Source organism: Triturus cristatus, chromosome 10, assembly GCF_964204655.1.
Source record: "Triturus cristatus chromosome 10, aTriCri1.1, whole genome shotgun sequence".
NCBI lineage: Eukaryota > Metazoa > Chordata > Amphibia > Caudata > Salamandridae > Triturus > Triturus cristatus.
Genome location: NC_140593.1, coordinates 906728793 through 906747212, shown reverse-complemented (window position 1 = coordinate 906747212; position 18420 = coordinate 906728793). Strand labels below are relative to the sequence as shown.

The 18420-nt window shown below is 42.3% G+C and overlaps 1 protein-coding gene across 3 annotated transcripts in view; it reads right to left on the bottom strand.

Annotated features, from left to right (window-relative positions):
• Nucleotides 1–4978: 4978 nt before the first annotated feature.
• Nucleotides 4979–18420, bottom strand: part of LOC146796230 (uncharacterized) — a 137649-nt gene continuing 124207 nt past the window's right edge. The window contains exon 3 of one of the 3 annotated variants that reach the window (XM_085630183.1): nucleotides 4979–5029. In XM_085630183.1, coding sequence (XP_085486309.1) covers nucleotides 4998–5029 — 32 coding nt within the window. In that variant the 3' untranslated portion in view covers nucleotides 4979–4997. Of the gene's footprint in view, nucleotides 5030–13799; nucleotides 13870–14849; nucleotides 15130–18420 lie in introns of those variants that run through there. The other 2 variants (XM_085630184.1, XR_014969905.1) reach the window with 2 other exon arrangements.

Sequence of the window (18420 nt, the reverse complement as noted above, 5' to 3'; positions counted from 1 at the left end):
AATCTGCTGTCATTCCGGAAACAATTAAAAACCTTCCTGTTCACTACCCCCCTTTAATTCTTCTGGCTGATCCCCCCTCAGTGCTCAGTTACCACTAGTCTACACTAGCGCTTGGACGCCCCTGGGCAGCAATTCGCGCTTTATAAATTCACTTTTCATTTCATTTCATAGCGTAGGGGTAAAAATTACTATTCCCACTCCAGAGAGTGCATAAATAGGGAAAGTGTTGGATAGCGTATAGGGTAAAAATACTATTCCAAATCCAGAGAGTGCAACAATAGGGAAAGTGTTGGATAGCGTAGAGGTTAAAACTACTATTCCAACTCCAGAGAGTGCAACAGTAGGGAAAGTGTTGGATAACGTGGGGGTTAAAATTACTATTCCAACTCCAGAGAGTGCAGCAGTAGGGAAAGTGTTGGATAGCGTAGGGGTAAAAATTACTATTCCAACTCCAGAGAGTGCAACAGTAGAGAAAGTGTTGGATAGCGTAATGGTTAAAATTACTATTCCAACTCCAAAGAGTGCATCAGTAGGGAAAGTGTTGGATAGCGTAGGGGTAAAAATTACTATTCCAACTCCAGAGAGTGCAACAGTAGGGAAAGTGTTGGATAGCCTAAGGGTAAAAATTACTATTCCAACTCCAGAGAGTGCAACAGTAGGGAAAGTGTTGGATAGCGTAGAGGTTAAAATTACTATTCCAACTCCAGAGAGTGCAACAGTAGGGAAAGTGTTGGATAGCGTAGGGGTAAAAATAATTTACTAATAATTAAAATATATTTTTTAAAATAAATAATAATTTAATTATAAAATAACAATAAATTAATTAACAATACCAATAAATAAGTACTTAAAAATAATTACCAATTAATAATTAACAATTAAATTGATGATTAATACAATTAAATAATAATTATTAACAATTAATTACCAAATAATAACAACATAAAAAATATTTAATTTTCAATACCCAAAAACAATCATTATTAAAAACATAATTAGCAATGAATAATTCATTAACAATAAGGTGCCGATTCCGATCCGGTAAAACCCGGGTACGAATGGTCGTACGGAGCGATTTTTCCGTCCGACTCGTACCCGGGAAAAATAGCTTACAAACTCGCAAGTACGATTCGCACAAAACTACCATTTCCGTACGAGTCGTAAAAAACACCGACCGGCAAAAAAATACATACAAATCTGAATCTGGACGGCGCATACGCGATGTCCGGACGGAGTCAGGCAGCGTTCTACCGACCAGCAAGTACGATTCGTGCCGACGTCACTCCGCACGCAGCTTTTTTTACGGGAGCCAAAAACTGCCGGGAAATTGAGGCCTACCACCTCGTGTACAGAAACCGACGCAGACGCCGCAGAAGGTCAGAACAACCCCCAGGGGCAAAGGGGGGGGGGGGTGCAAGGGGCAGGAAACATAACCCACAACCCACAAATTACTAATACATTCTGCACATTCATTACCTCCATGGTCTGGTCACTTCGGGGGGCGTGTCCATCAATCCCATGTCCCGCCACAACGGAAGTGGACGTGGACGCGTACCCGTCACCACCACAATGGTGGTACGGGACGTACCCACGCCCCCCAGAGCGTGGGTACGGCACATACCACCATTGTAGTGGTGATGTAGGGGTACGTGTGTACGGACCATACCCACGCTCCCCAGAGCATGGGTACGGGCCGTACCACGCGTACCCCTACGTCACCGCCACAATGGTGGTACGGCCCGTACCCACGCTCTCCAGAGCGTGGGCACGGGCCGTACCACCATTGCAGCGGTGATGTAGGGGTATGCGTGTACGGACCGTACCCACGCCCCCAGAGCGTGGGTATGGGCCGTACCACGCGTACCCCTACGTCAACGCCACAATGGTGGTATGGCCCGTACCCACATTCCCCAGAGCGTGGGTACGGGCCGTACACGCATACCCCTACGTCACCGCCACAATGGTGGTACGGCCCGTACCCACGCCCCCAGAGCATGGGTACAGGCCGTACCATCATTGCAGTGGTGACATAGGGGTACGCGTATACGGCCCGTACCCACGCCCCTAGAGCGTGGGTACGGGCCGTACCACCATTGCAGTGGTGAGGTAGGGGTACGCGTGTACGGACCGTACCCACGCCCCAAGAGCGTGGGTACGGGCCGTAACCACGTACCCCTACAGCCCCAACACATGATGGATACAAGGCGTACACACGCCACGGATGTAGGTGTACGGCTTGGTGCAGCACATCAGTTGTAAATTGGGGGTGGTGTATGGCCAGGACAGCAGTGTACCACAGCAAGGGCGCAGGTGGGTGGGTGGGTGCAGAGGACCCCCAGCAGTGCCCAGACATATGAGGGGTGGGTGCCTATCACTCCCAGCAGTGCCCAGACATATGAGGGGTGGGTGCCTATCACTCCCAGCAGTGCCCAGACATGTGAGGAGTGGGTGCCTATCACTCCCAGCAGTGCCCAGACATGTAAGGGGTGGGTGCAGAGGGCTCCCAGCAGTGCCCAGACATGTGAGGGGTGGGTGCAGAGGACTCCCAGCAGTGCCCAGACATATGAGGGGTGGGTGCCTATCACTCCCAGCAGTGCCCAGACATATGAGGGGTGGGTGCCAATCACTCCCAGCAGTGCCCAGACATATGAGGGGTGGGTGCCTATCACTCCCAGCAGTGCCCAGACATATGAGGGGTGGGTGCCTATCACTCCCAGCAGTGACCAGACATGTGAGGGGTGGGTGCAGAGGACTCCCAGCAGTGCCCAGACATATGAGGGGTGGGTGCCTATCACTCCCAGCAGTGCCCAGACATATGAGGGGTGGGTGCCTATCACTCCCAGCAGTGCCCAGACATGTGAGGGGTGGGTGACTATCACTCCCAGCAGTGCCCAGACATATGAGGGGTGGGTGCATATCACTCCCAGCAGTGCCCAGACATGTGAGGGGTGGGTGCAGAGGACTCCCAGCAGTGCCCAGGCATATGAAGGGTGGGTGCCTATCACTCCCAGCAGTGCCCAGACATATGAGGGTGGGTGCCCATCACTCCCAGCAGTGCCCAGACATGTGAGGGGTGGGTGCAGAGGACTCCCAGCAGTGCCCAGACATATGAGGGGTGGGTGCCTATCACTCCCAGCAGTGCCCAGACATGTGAGGGGTGGGTGCAGAGGACTCCCAGCAATGGACAGAGACATGGGGGGGTATACATCATAATCAGATGACCACAGCTCCATGGGTGAATGCACGTATCCCTAACTTAGGACAATGAGGATAGTGCCATAACAACACATCACTGACAGCATTGTCCCACTCCCAGGAGGAAGGAGGTCTAACCCCCACTGCATGACACACCACATGTGGGTGTGAGGACAAATAACACATGCATACCCACCCCTGGCAGATGCAGCACAATACACACACTGAGATCATGCCACAAGACTGTATAGTCATGTCACTGCCTAACAAACTAAGAGAGCCAAAGAGAACACACACTGTCATGCACATCCCAGGACTGATAGGAATGTTCAGGTGCTGGGCTAGCCACCAAGATGTTGTCTGTCATGGAAGGAATAGTGTGGAGTTCCCACAGATACAATGCCCACAATTGTGAGTCAGGTGTTCAAATACCCAGCAGAACAAGTACCATATGTGTACTAGGCTGGGATTACACACATGCATTGTGCGGAAAAGGGACCATTTATCCAAGAAGGCATGGCAAAATACTCTATACACAAGTACAGTGAGTACCAAGGATGGCACAGACAATGCAGGTGGACGCATTGCTGAGCAGACATGCCCAGAGTTGAAGGGATCCATCACCAACAAAGGACATGTAGACACACGTTCTGAATGCAGTGTTGTATCTAGGTAAAAGGTCAGTCCCTGTAAACAGTTACACATGTAATGTAGGGAAGAATATAGGTGAAGGGTAATGAAGTTACCGGGGCCTATATTATGGTACCTATATGGAATATAACAATAGCTCTGACAACAAAAGCTGTGAAGATGACCATCTTGGTTAGAAATTAATATATCCATAACCACACCCACATCAAAGGAAAGTGGCTTTGTCCTGGAATGGTAGGTGCAAGAAGGGAAATCAAATGCATTAATCCTGGATCGTTTACAGAACAGCCTGGTGGCTACAGATGCTCTTCATGGTTTCTGTGGCCGTGAGCACTCACTCCATCACTGGTCCAAAGTCCTGGGTGAAACTGATGGGGAATCCTTCTTGCACAGCAAGTGTGCCACCGTCCCATCTGCTTGTGCAGGACCAGATAACTATGCCACCATCTCAATTGACTCAAGTTTGTTCTCCGGTCAGTTCAGAATGTGGATGTAACAATAGTTTTTAAAAATGTACACCTTTCATGGTTGCAACATCAACAGAAGTTACACTTTTACTTGGGAAATGCACACCATTACTCCGCAAGTCGGAACGGAATGACTTGCGGAGGGGGGGCGCTGGATGTTGGAATAGTATAATTTACTATTCCAACTCCAGTGTGTGCGGACACTAGGGAAGGATTTTAAATCCAACACCTCCCCCCCCTCCGCAAGTCGTTCTTCCGACTTGCGGAGTAATGGTATGCGGAAGCACAACGCGGTCGTTGTAACAACCGCGTTGTGATTCCAAGCGGGGAAAAAGTTTCGGGGTAAACGTTGTTTACCTAAGTATCAGCTCTCGAGTTGAAAAATCTGTGATGGCAAGAAAATACTATCTAAAGCAAGTGATATAATCTATTTCTGAATAGCAAGTGATGTGATGTTATACCGAATTGCAGCAGAATTAAATTTAAACAGTTATTTTTAATGGAGACATTGATAGGTGAATCTCCTTTAGGCATTTGAACTGCGTTGGTTGTCTTCTTCGGATTTACTATTATTCTAAAAGAATACAACATGAACTAAACGCTATGGACAACTGGGTGGTATTTCCCATTCTCATCTTAGATATCACTTCATCTTTTCTTTGTAGGTTTCCTGCATTCTGGCGTTCATCCGCTGGTCCATTTCGCACAGGCAGGGCCTGAACAAACAATGGTGATATGTCAGAAAATCAGGTAACAGCAGAAATACAAAGGATATGAAACCACTATAAAGTAAAGCTTAGGAATAAGATACCTGAAGTAAGACGTTTTTACCGCTTATATCAAGATAATCGCTACATGATTAAATATGATGTGTTATATAAATAAATAGATGTATGCTTCCAAGGAACATTTTGGGACTTTTTTCAAGAAGCATTGAATGCACATCTATGTTTTAATTCTTTACCATTTGCCTACATTGACAAAAACGAGCTACAGGCAATGTTTGCTCCTCTATTAGCATATATATCCTCTATAAGCATGTCTATCAAATTTCATGATGATTCAACATTTAGGATAATACCGAACACACTCGGAAAATAGTGATTTCCTTTGTCTACATAACCTTTTTTTGCGCCAACTTACAGAAAACAATCAGACAAATCAACAGCAAGCCTTCATCAGTTTATAGTTTAGCATGATGTTGCTTCTGATGGTCTAGTCTTTGACTAGTGTAGTGACCGTTACCATAAATCACCATATTTTGCTGTTTTTCACGTACAATGTATGACATTTTACTTTTGATGTAATTGCACCTAACCTTTTTGCTTTTTATGGACCTGCATTAATGGTACTTTTTACCTCTAGGCAATAAGGAGCTGCCAAACACCTTATCAGCACATGTTGTTTTCCCTGAGCTCGAATAACAGGTTGGATGGTGTAAAATCTATATACTTTGGCCCAGATTTACTAACATTTTACGTTGTGGTTGTGCCACTTTTTTGCCACGAAGCAAAATGCTATTCGAGATTTACTAAGTCATGCAAGGGCCGATTTGTGTCGCCGTCAGCGGCTTTGCATTAGGCAGGCGTTACATGGGTGAAGCATGACTGTTCCCATGCATCCACTCACGTATTGCGCCACAAACCCAGATTTACTAAAGGCAGTAAACCTGGGTTTGTGACAAAATGGTTCCCCTACCCCAGAGTGGCGTAACCTTACTTCCTTTTTCCATGTATACTACATTTTACGGCACACAGGTAAATGTGCCTCCAAGCATTGTTCTTGTGTAGGAAGGTTTACCTTTCTGCCCATTTGAATGTCAAATCTGCTATTAAGTAAGGCAGCTGTGGCTGTTCTTCAGTAGTCGTGCCCCTGCTGTAGTTGATAACTTGTGCAGTGCTTACAATCATGCTTCTTTTTAACTCTGGCTTAGGGAGAACTAGAAACCACACTGTCACTACTGATAGGCGCCTGGCAAAAATAAACATTGTGAGTTTACATTGAATGTTTTATTCTATCTGTAAGAGGTATCACTTTGAAAAGGTTGATATACATAATTGCTGACTTCTGGTGCCTGGATTGCTCCCAACAGTTAAGCATTAAGGGGCGGCGATAATGGGCTTGATAATATGCCGCAGAGAATTCTAATAGAAGCCCATGTTGACAACAGAACATGGGCTTCTATGGGAATTCTCTGCGGCATATTATCAAGCCCATTATCGCCGCTTTAGCAGCAGTTTTCTACCGCTAAAGCGGCGATAATTTTAACGCCGTTTCTTGATAATATGCCCCTAATTACTTTCCTTCACATTTCCCTCGAGTCCTGGAAAGGCGTGAGGAGGTGTAAATAGCGCCAAACCTAGACATCTCCCAGGGTTAAAGACATAAGCAGCTTTGCTGCTTTTATTTCTCACAATTATCGATGAAGAAAAGAATATCATTGATGAGATACCTATGCAGGTAAAAGAACTGGTAATTGGTGGCTGCATTCTGCTTAGGAAACATCTTTAGGTGAGAAGGGTGACATTTATGCCAGGTCCGCACACGCAAAGAACGCGGTGCCTTTTCAGTTAGCAATTGTACATCATAGTGGTAAAGAGCCAATGGATCCTTCGAAGTAAGAGGGTCAAACAGAGAGACAGTTTGCACAAAAAGGGGTACCCCTAATCATGTTTCCTAAATTAGGGTCTACATAATATATTTGAAAAAACATTTAGGAAACATAATAAAAAAGTGGACTCACAAATTTACAATTAAGAATATGCAAACACCCCAAAAAAAATTCCGTTCATTGTTTTATCATCTATTAATATGCTTTTTGTCTAAAAAAGTGAGAATTATTTTATAAAAATTCAGAATTCTACTCTCCTATGTATATCCATCATATACTTTTTTCAAGACAATTGCTAATCTATATATTCCAGACATGCTTGTGCATTCATATTTGTCTGTCTAATATCACTGGTTTCATCAAAAATCATGATTCTTCAATGTTTACATTATTGAAGATAAGACATAATCAAAAACCAGTTAGGTCAAAAGAGTTAGATAGGGCTCTATTTGATTTTTTTCTCTATATAGACAGTGTAGTTTATTCAAAACATTATCACACTTTTTGGCATCTCAAGATACATAAGATGAGCAAGGGCATTCATATATGCCATGGCTAGGAATAGGATCCTACACGTGTTTCGTTATTACGCCATCATCAGGCAGCCATGTTCGATATGAAACCTGAAAAGAAAGGTTTAAAAGTATCAGGGTACATAGTGTCAGTCCTACTTACATTCATACAACTTAAAAACTATAGTTGATTTCAGGTGATTCTATTGTCACAGGAAAAAGTTAACTCAGACTCAGAGAGGATTTAAATAGGAATTCTATGTAGATTAGAACATTAAAAGAAAGAGAATTTGAGATTTAGAAAATGGTGTGGAAATAGTGCTCTACCTTGCATGTGATCATCATAGCACAGCAAAAGTTTCAGGGTGTGCCTACTAAGTTGGTATCTGTGATCAGGTTTGATGGGTTCAGAATGAGCGGTTACCTTGTTAAAGACAGTAACATAATTGCTCAGAAACATCTCATAGACCGCAGTATTAAGATCAAAACTCGAAGATTTATTCTTCTGAATTTACTTATCTTTGAAGGTATTGAAAATGGAAGGCAAAAGGAGAATTGGCTTTAATTTCTCTTCGCATAGCGAAGATAAAGTTAGTATACTGAAGGATGGCTGGTAAAAAAACTTACCCAAAGGATAGGACATGCTGATATCTCTGTCTTGGAAGTGGCCTGATATTGATTCCCTAAAAAGAGTATATATTATTGCCTATTGATTATGACAGTTCAATACTATTGTTCTAAGCCAATTTGAATTAATGGAGCTTAATAACAACTAAATGTTTAGATTTTACATAATTTGTATCTGCCTCCAATACGATTAAAGTAAACATTTATTCATTGGCTAGCGTAACTCGATAAACGTATTTTGGCAGATGATAATATGTGCCTCATACGTTTTTGTGGCTAACACAGAATCTCAGTTGTTATATGTTCTATCCCCTTTCTTTTTTCTACCTAGATAGTAAAAATGCTTTTGAGGTGCTGTTGGCTATGGCAGATATCTCTTACCCATGGTTTAAAGATGCATGGCGTGACCGGGTCGCATACGCGTTCTCCAGGAATGGAAGCTGTTGCTTCAGCAATTCAGGTAAACAGACGCTTGTATACCAGACATCCGTGACCGTCTGTCCGGAGGCTCGTCCGAGCTTCTCTCAGCGTCTGTAAGAGTTCTCTACATTGGCGGGGGGAAAGGTGCTTACGCGTTGTGGGAGTGGTTTTTGTATTGAAAAATTCTCGCGTACGTCAGGCAGAGGTTCAGTAGGGGGTTCCTGATTGGTTGACTTAGAGGACTGTAGTGCTATCCAGATTGTTTGGATAAACATGGCGACCATCTTGGTGGTGTTTCGATGGTGAATCAAGATACCTAAAATTTAGATGTGGTTGTTAATAGCTATTGCTGCCATGTTAGAGATGTATTAATGGCATATTCGGATTCCTCAAGGGGGTACTGATTGGTAGATATAAAGGGCTAAGGTGCTCCGCAGGTAGTTTAAATAAAGATGTCAGCCATCTTGATGGTGTTTAAAAAGATTATGTCAAATTAATCAGAATTTTAATATCATTATGAATAGCTGATATGGCCATCTGAGTGATGTGTTAATGTCATATGCATAGCTATTGAGGCTATCTTAGTGATGTGTTAATGCTTTCTTAACGAAATGTTAATAGCATCTCAAGATTCTGGAACTGATAAGGATCTCTTAGGAAGCTCCTTATAGGTTGACATAACAGGCTAGAGTGCTCTACAGATTATTTGGGCAAAAGTGGCAACCATCTTAGTAGAATTAATATGGTATGTTGTGATGTCTAAGGTTTAAATATCGTTATGAATAACAGTCATTTTAGTAATGTATTAATAACATATAGCGAAACTAAGCCTGAGAACAAAGGGTGGGGCTTGGGGGGAGAAAAGAGGGTTTGGAAAACATGAGATTACCGGGTTTGTAATAGCCGTGATCTTTGTATCTACTTTATATCTACCCATATTTTATAGATGTAGATTTAGCGAGATGATAAGTCCTAAGAGATCTGTAACCAGTGTCTTTACAGCTTGATGCACTATTTTCCACTATTTACTTATCATATATGAGAATTAATTCTGGAGACCACTACACAAGCCCCTGATAAGAATTTCATCTGTGAGAAAGAATGGCAATACTTAGGTGCCAATTCCGATCCGGGTCGGAAGGGCACCGAACGCGATCCGGCCATAAAAAACTACGAGCCGTACGCGTGTTTTTCAGCTGACTCGTACAGCTGTACGAGCGAGCAAGTACGATGCGAGCTACATGAAATTCACCGACCGAGTCATTTCTGGGTCCAAACCGCTCCGTATGTCTCGGTCAGAAGCTAACAATGGCGTGCAATGGATGCGATTTACAACCGAGCCAGTACGATGCACGCGTCGGACAGCCTGTGTGAGCCGGAGTGTCTGGCTCACAAAAGCTCCCGGAGTCGGACTTCAGGGGTCCGCGTTGGACCCCCTAACACCCGCAGCCCTACGACTCAGACACAGGGGGAGACCTATGGGTCTCCCCAACACAGACATGTACGGTGCGGATGGCACCAACGTGTACCCACTGTAGGGGGCGCACTTGTTCGAGACGTACCCATTCAGTCAATGGGAGCCCATGTACGCGTCGTACGGCTGGCTCCCATTGACTTCTATGGGAGTCCGACCGAACCGAGTCCGACAGCATACGTGCGCATCGTACTCGCTCGGTCGGACTGTAGGGGTCCGGCTCGGTCGGAAAACACTCTGGATCCGACTCGGTTGGAGTGCTTTCCGACCCGGATCGGAATCAGCCCCTTAAATGTAGATAAACCTTGCGCATGTCTTTTTGAAGTGAATATCGACTTGCACAATTGTCATTGTCACTTGTGGGAGCATTTCGAACATTGCTGAGGTAGCGCTTCGTCAGCCGTTATTTCTTCACGCTGTGACGCACTTATTTTTCTCTTCACTTTTCCCCCCAAATTCTACTAAAACATCTTATGCTTGTTCCTGATCAATATCTACCTGAGAAACTCGATACCTGAGAACACTTTAACCAACTTAACAACAGATGAGAAATACCCAGCACATCCTGTTGTAGTTTTGACAAAATATGTGGGCAATAACATTAAATCCTGCAGATAGATCCAGCAGCAGAAGTGAATTGTCGCCAGAGCCTACAGTTGTCAGGACAGTGGACTCCACATTGATGAGAGCTGTCTCTGTTCCTCTATTTGGGCAAATCTAGATTGAGCTAACCCAAGAAATCCAACTGCTTTCACAAGTTCCTGAAATTGTGGTAAAGCAGCTTTCTACATCAGTTTCAGAAGCCACAGGACTTTTGAAACTGAGCAGTTTTTTGGGGTTAGTGGCATGCAAACTGTGTTTCCTAAGGAGGAGTCTCACATAGGCTTGCTTGAGTGTATAGGGAACAATACTTTTCTAAAAGAGGTGTTGATAATTTCTCTGATATAAGGAAACAGCTCAATACGTTCTGCTTGGACAATTTTCGCTGGGCAGAGACCTCCCAGACAAAAAGAGAGATTGATAGTCTTTATAACAGTGATCGTCTCAGATGGTCTCATCAAGGGAGAACTCACAAAAGATGAAAGGAGCAATGGCAAGATCCAATGACATAGAACAAGCTTTCAGCCACTCTTTTGTATCCAAATGATCTCAAACAGAGCAATTCTGTATTTTGAAAGTCTCTGTTCCTACGTACAATAGTTCCAGGTTGGTCAGGAGGGAGAGGCAGTGGTAATGTTGAAAGCTTTCAAAGTCTGCATTACTTTAGCCTTATTTACTCCCTCAAAAAATTTCTAAGGTGAAAAGATGTTTTTGTTTTTTCATGATAACGTCTTTTTATAATTATTGCTTTCAAATTGAATGTTAGCTGACAATTGGTGCATTCTTTAGGGTCCTTCCCCCACATCCTCCCTATGCTCATCACCTCTGTCTGTATCAGTTTAATCTCTACATTAGACCAGGTGGGAGATGTACATGGTCTTTTATAATGCAATCATGCTGGAGGGGTGAATTGATCCACAAATCTGATCAGCATATGATGATACCACTCTCCCATTTGTGCAGTATTCATTCGTGTTGGACAATGTACATACTCTTACTAACAAAGTAGGCTAAATTATCCACAAAGAGGGCTTTGAGGTGTCCAAAGGATACAGTTTGCTATAGACCTCATGCATGAGGAAATTAGTGTCCAGTAAATGAGCCAGATATTAGAAACTTATCATACCTGTAAACCTATCAAATGTAGCCTCCTTATATCTACATCGGCAATGTTGTGTGAAGCCAGCTTCATGCCAATGAAGTATATGATATAGAGGATGCAACGGCGTTTAAAGAGTGTATAATAAATGTTGTGCATGAATTAAGTCACCAGCATTAACATATGGAGGAGAGGCCAGAGTTCACCCACAGTTCTCCTGTCATACCGATCATTACTTCAAATAAGTACTGGGACATTCATCAAAATAGAGGCCATCAAAAGTGATGAAAAGTAAACCCCATCAATGAACTGTGTGGATTTCTTTTACTTGACTTTTGGTTTCACTCTCTACTGTAGTGCAAGTGGCTGGTGTGTGCCCTGCTGCACACATTTACCCGCAGGGAAAGGGACCTCAGCTAGCTGCACACTGGAGATGCCGACAAAGAGATAAACAATCCTACCTAGCTTCCTCAAGAATGAGGCACAGATCCAGAGGATGTCAGCAAGGATGAACTTTAAAGAAGTGAGGGCAGACAAATGGTATTAATAGTACTGGATGATACATAGTTATCCTGGTGCAAGTTGAGGCTGGGTACCATGTGGTGTGTTGCCATGTAACAGAAACATTGTCCCTGCAAAGCAGTCTAGTCCTCATGGTTTCTCAGCTTGGATGTTAAAGATGCCATTGGTAAGTCACTAAATTCTGCATGCACTTCACAGCTGAGGTATCACTTGCAAGTTATTTTTTATTTATAAATGTCAATAGAAGAGGAAAGTCCAAGGAAGCTGCTATGGAGTTAGTGGTTTTTTTCTTTAGTGGAAGGAGACGGGTTCATTTGACTTTTCTCCTCACCATGGTTACTGTCACATCTTGCGACATCCCACTGACAATTTTCTGAAGGCCCACATCATTGAAGTGCCAAGAAGTTGAGATATCAAGAACCAGGAGAGAAAGGGAGAGGCTCAAGAAAAAAAACAACCTTCACCAAACTCCCTTGGATCCCTTGTTTAAAGGTCCCTCATTGGATTATATTATAGAGCCCAGAACATTTGGCAAGAGGAAGATATCAGAAATGTTGTCCACCAGTAATTTATATTATGCCAAATACATAATGAAGGAGTCCCTGGGAATGGCAGTGAAGAAAATCCATGATCAGAGCCTCTGGAGAGTGGGAATTTAGGAACAACTCTGACCATTAACTCTGTTAACATTTATACTCCCAATCTATGCGATACAGAAAGAACATTATTGACTAGTCCATTTCCAACTCAAAGGAACAATTAACCTTAAGAGTCCATAAAAAGGAAAGTGACTGTTGACAAATGACACGTCATGAAGAGAATATTTTAGAAATAGCCTTGGCAGATCAGGGAATCCTTGGAGAAAAGGCAAGCCTGGACAGGCCTTTTATTCCACTGAGCATTTCCTGGGTGTGCTGGAGCCCCAGGTGTCTGCTTTTTATGGCAGGTGTGACTGCTCCTGGTGCACCTGTCATTTTCCCCAGCATCCTCAGGTTAATTTCAGAAGGTATGGGGAGGCTTCAAGAGAGAGAAGGAAAGAAACAAAGGTGGAAAGGTAGACGGAAAGCCATCAGAGAAGGAGATGAGAGAGAAAATGGATGGATGGATTGAAAGAGAGAGATTGTATGAGGAGATGAAGGAAGAGACGCTGATTTGAGCATTTTTGCCAGGGCTACTTTGGTTCTCCAGTCCGGCCCTGAGAGAAGGCCTCACTGGGAATCCAAGGCATTTTCAGGAACATATCCTAAAAGAGAGAAAAAAAAATCCAGCATATGCTTGATAAAAGTCAGAAGGTGATAGAAAAGTGAAAAGTCACATAGGAGAATGGAGTTGAGTGAGTATATTTTTAACACTGTGGACATAATATTTTGCTACATTCATAATTTGTTGTAGTTTTCAAGGACTGGATGCACTGAATCTCTCTCTTGTTTTCTCTGTGATTGTTTGAAGAAAGGATGACTCCTCCCACTAGCCACAGTGCTACTCTGCACTTGACATATTTGTGAACATTGTCATGTGCTCTTTTAGGGGGTACCATTGCAAGGAAAAAAATCACAAGGACAGAAAAACATCGTCTGCCATATGAATAGTTGTTAATAGAAGATTTTGAAGCAAGACACCTACCCTGAGACAGAGCAGAGTAAGAGTCTAGAATAATCTCTGTGGTTGAAGAATTCAACAGGCAAAAGCAGCTGAGGAAAAAGAAACAAAAATCAGTTACAACAAGTATCTACCTTGGGGGACAAATGCATCAAAAATAGGGGAATCCAAACATTGCAACACATCCTTCTCAGCTCCAAGCTCCCTTATATATGAGTGGACAAGAGACAACTTCACAAGAACAAGGTTGAACACCGTCTTCGGCAGGATAGCATTGTCCTAGAATGGTAGGTGTAAGAAAGGAAATCAAAGGCTCTAATCCTGGATCATTTACAGAACAGCCTGGCGGTTGCAGATGGCCTCCATGGATGCTGTGTCTGTGAGCACTCTCTCCACCACTGGTCCACAGTCCTGGGTGAAGATGGTGGGGAATCCTTCTTGCACACTAAGTGTGCCACCTTCCCATCTGCTTGTGCAGGTCTCCCCGATAACTATGTCACCATCTCAATGGACTCAACTCCCTTCTCCTATGATTTCAGAAGGTGGACGAAACAATAGTTTTCAAAAATGTACACCTTTCCTTGTTGCAACATTAACAGAATAGTTACACTTTTTACTTAGCAAATGCACTAAGCTTCTAAAAAAATGAATAAAGGAAAGGTTAACCCCCTGTGATTAAACAGATGAAATACTGCTAAACATTTTGATTCAAACACCATTTTCTGTGAGGAGTAAGGGATTGTAATATATGGGATTCAAACATGCTGGTACAGCCTTAGACAGAAAAAACACACTGTTTAACACATTTTCTTGTTACCTTTCTTAAAAAAAACCACTATATTGACATATTTTAGACATGTACTCACATTCGTATTTTAAAATCACAAATTACAAACATCGTTACAATTATAATCTTGTGGTAATTACTCAGATTTCATAATGGCATCTTTCATAACTATGCAGACAAGTAAAGTGGACATGCATAAATGTAAAAAAATGTATCAGCTCTCGGGGTGCAAAAACTGTGATGACAAGAAAATAATATCTAAAGCAAGTGATATAATCTATTTCTGAATAGCAAATGATGTGATGTTATACCGAATTGCAGCAGAATTAAATCAAAATAGTTATTTTTAATGGAGACATTGACAGGTGAATCGCCTTTAGGCATTTGAACTGGGTGGTTGTCTTCTTCGGACTTACTATTATTCTAAAAGAATGTAAAATTAACTAAACTCTATGGACAATGGGGTGGTATTTCCTATTCACATCTGAGATATCACTTCATCTTTTCTTTGTAGGTTTTCTGCATTCTGGCCTTCATCAGCTGGTCCATTTTGCACAGGCAGGGCCTGAACAAACAATAGTGAAATGACATAATATCAGGAAACAGCAGAAATACAAATTATATGAAACCACTATAAAGTATAGCTTAAAAACAGGAATACCTGGAATAGGACGTTTTTACCGCTTATATCAAGACAATCGCGACATGAGTAAATATGATGTGTTGTATAAATAAATAGATGAATGCTTCTAAAGATCATTTTGGGACTTTTTTAAGAAGCATTGAATGCAAATTTATGTTTTAATTCTATACCATTTACCTACATTGACTAACAAAACGAGCTACAGGCACTGTTTGATCCTCTATAAGCATGTCTATCAAATTTCATGATGATTCAACATTTAGGATAATACTGAACACACTCTGAAAATAGTGATTTCCTTTGCCTACACAACCTTTTTTTCTCCAACTAACAGAAAATAATCAAACAAATCAACAGCAAGACTTAATCAGTTTGTAGTTTAGCATGATATTGCTTCTGATGGTCGAGCTTTAGACCAGTTTAGTGACCATTGCCCTAAATAACAATATTTTGCTGTTTTTCACATACAATGTATGACATTTTACTTTTGAAGTAATTGCACCCAGCTTTTTTTTCTTTTTATGGACCTGCATTATTGGTACTTTTTACCTCTAGACAATTAGGAACTGCCAAACAGCTTATCAGCACATGTTGTTTTCCCGGAGTTCGGATAACAGGTTGGATGGTGTACAAGTTTTATACCTTGACCCAGATTTACTAACATTTTGCGTCGTGGTTTTGTCACTTTTTTGCCACGACGCGAAATGCTATTCGAGATTTACAAAGTCACGCAAGGGCCGATTTGTGTCACCTTCAGTGGCTTTGCATTTTGCAGGCATTACATGGGTGAAGCATGACTGTTCCCATGCATCCACACAAGTATTGTGCCACAAACCCAGATTTACTAAAGGCAGTAAACCTGGATTTGTGACAAAATGGTTCCCCTACCCCAGAGAGGCGTAAAGTTACTTCCTTTTTCCATGTGTGCTACATTCTACAGCACACAGATAAATATGCCTCTAAGGATTGTTCTTGTGTTGGAAGGTATACCTTCCTGCCAATTTGAATGTTAAATCTGTTATTAAGTACAGCAGTTGTGACTGTTCTTCAGAAATCGTGCCCCTGCTGTAGTTGATAACTTGTGCAGTGCTTACAATCATGCTTCCTTTTAACTTTGGCTTCGCGAGAACTAGAAACTCACTACTGCTAGGCGACTGGCAAAAATAAACATTTTGAGTTTACATTGAATTTTTTATTCTACCAGTAAGAGGTATCACTTTTAAAAGGCTGACATATATAATTGTTGACTTCTGATGACTGGATTGCCCCCAACAGTTAAGCATTAATTACTTTCCTTCACATTTCCCTCGAGTCCTGGAAAGGTGTGAGGAGGTGTGGAAAGAATATCATTGATAAGATACCTATGCAGGTAAAAAAAACTGGCAATAAGTGGTTCTCTTCTGCATAGGGGAACATCTTTAGGTGAGAAGGGTGACATCTATGCCAGGTCCGCACACGCAAAGAACTCTGTGCCTTTTGAGTTTACAATTATACATCATAGTGGCAAAGAGCCATTGCATCCTTTGAAGTGAGAGGGTCAAACAGAGAGGCAATCACTATACTGTCTGAAAGGGATAATACAGCGCTGATCCTACGGGGTGGGTTTCACTTTGATCATCAAACAGTTAGAAGCGGTAGGCTTAGGTTAGGGATAGGAAGCAGGAAGAAAGATACTCAGGTATTTGTAAAACTGAAAAATAAGGCCTTGAGGGATTTATTTTGCCATAAGTCAAAGGAAATGTTGAGGGAGATAGGAGAGGATTGTGATGGAATTTTAACATCAAAATGTGAAGCTCAACCTACATTTGAGACTTTGCAACAAAAGTTTGTTGTCAACATGAAATAGATCCTCAAATATTTGAGGCAGTGCAGAAACCTCAACTAGGTCCGCTATACTCTGTCCACGGAACATAGAAATGATGACTACATGAAGGCGATAACTCATAAATATAGCATCCTGAAAGCCCAGGTACTCACCAATAACCTGCCTTCGATTCATCTCTCCAACACTTACGTCACAGGCCTGGGGTGTACAGTGGGAACCAAAAGAGTTCCAGCATTCTTTTATTTACAAGGCACTATCTCTCTCACTTTATTAAGAAGTTAGAAGTATGGAAGTACGGGGGTACTATATTGACACTCAAGAACTACTTTCAACTTACACATAGTTTGTGTGGGCAACTCTAGGTACTCATATATGGAGTGCCATTTCTGAAGACAGGATAAAAGTCAGATTTTGGATTGACATTACAGGCCTTTCTGATCTTACCTAGAACAAGAAGGTGAGACTCGGGGGCATGGATTTGAAGCTGTGGACATATCAGAAAGTTATTGTCACTTTGCAATAGCACTTCAGAAATAGTCTCGTTCAACTCTTAACTCACACAGGAACCACTCTTGATAAAAATTTAAGAGATTTCGTGGAAGTCGGTTAACAACAGATTTTAACTACCAGCCGGGACGGAAGTACAACCGGCGGAGAGGTGAGAAATTCTTTCTCACCTACTCACTAAATTTTGGAGCATTTAATTTGTTGTCAGATACTTACACAAGGTCCAATTTAATCCTTCTCTTAGGAGTTTGATATTGACTGCGCTTGCCTGAAAGGTAGGGCTCTTCCCACCACATTGTTGCATGTTTACCAAGGTTTATGCATGAATCACACATGGTGAGGGTAAACAATCCTCACTTTCAGCCATTTTGTACTGGGGCGTATTTGAGACCCCATTTAAACTTTCGCTGTTTTCTCTCCAAATGTACAATGTTTCAGTCCTACAGTGGTTATGTAGCAATGTTGACTGTATTTAGCAATAATCATTGTCACCCGATGTATTGGAGGTTAGAAAAATGCTACCCATGGATTATCAATAGGTACCACCATAACCTTGTGACAGGTACTTAGGATTGTATTTATCGCACCACATTTATTCCAGGTGGAATGCGAATATGAGTGCACTTACTTAAATTAGGGTTTCCACTACATGGTGTATGGTATGTGGTCTACATATCATATTTAATTGAAAAATGTCAAGATTCCATGATATATTATGTTCCATCATACATTTTTTCAGCGCTGAAGAAGTCGAAGGGGACATCCCTAATGACGAAACACGTGTTGGCTGGGCAATTCTCGAATTAAAGGAACAGGAGAATTACAACAGCACACTCAATAGGCGCCATTTTCTCACACACAAGAATAAACCCCCCCTTTTC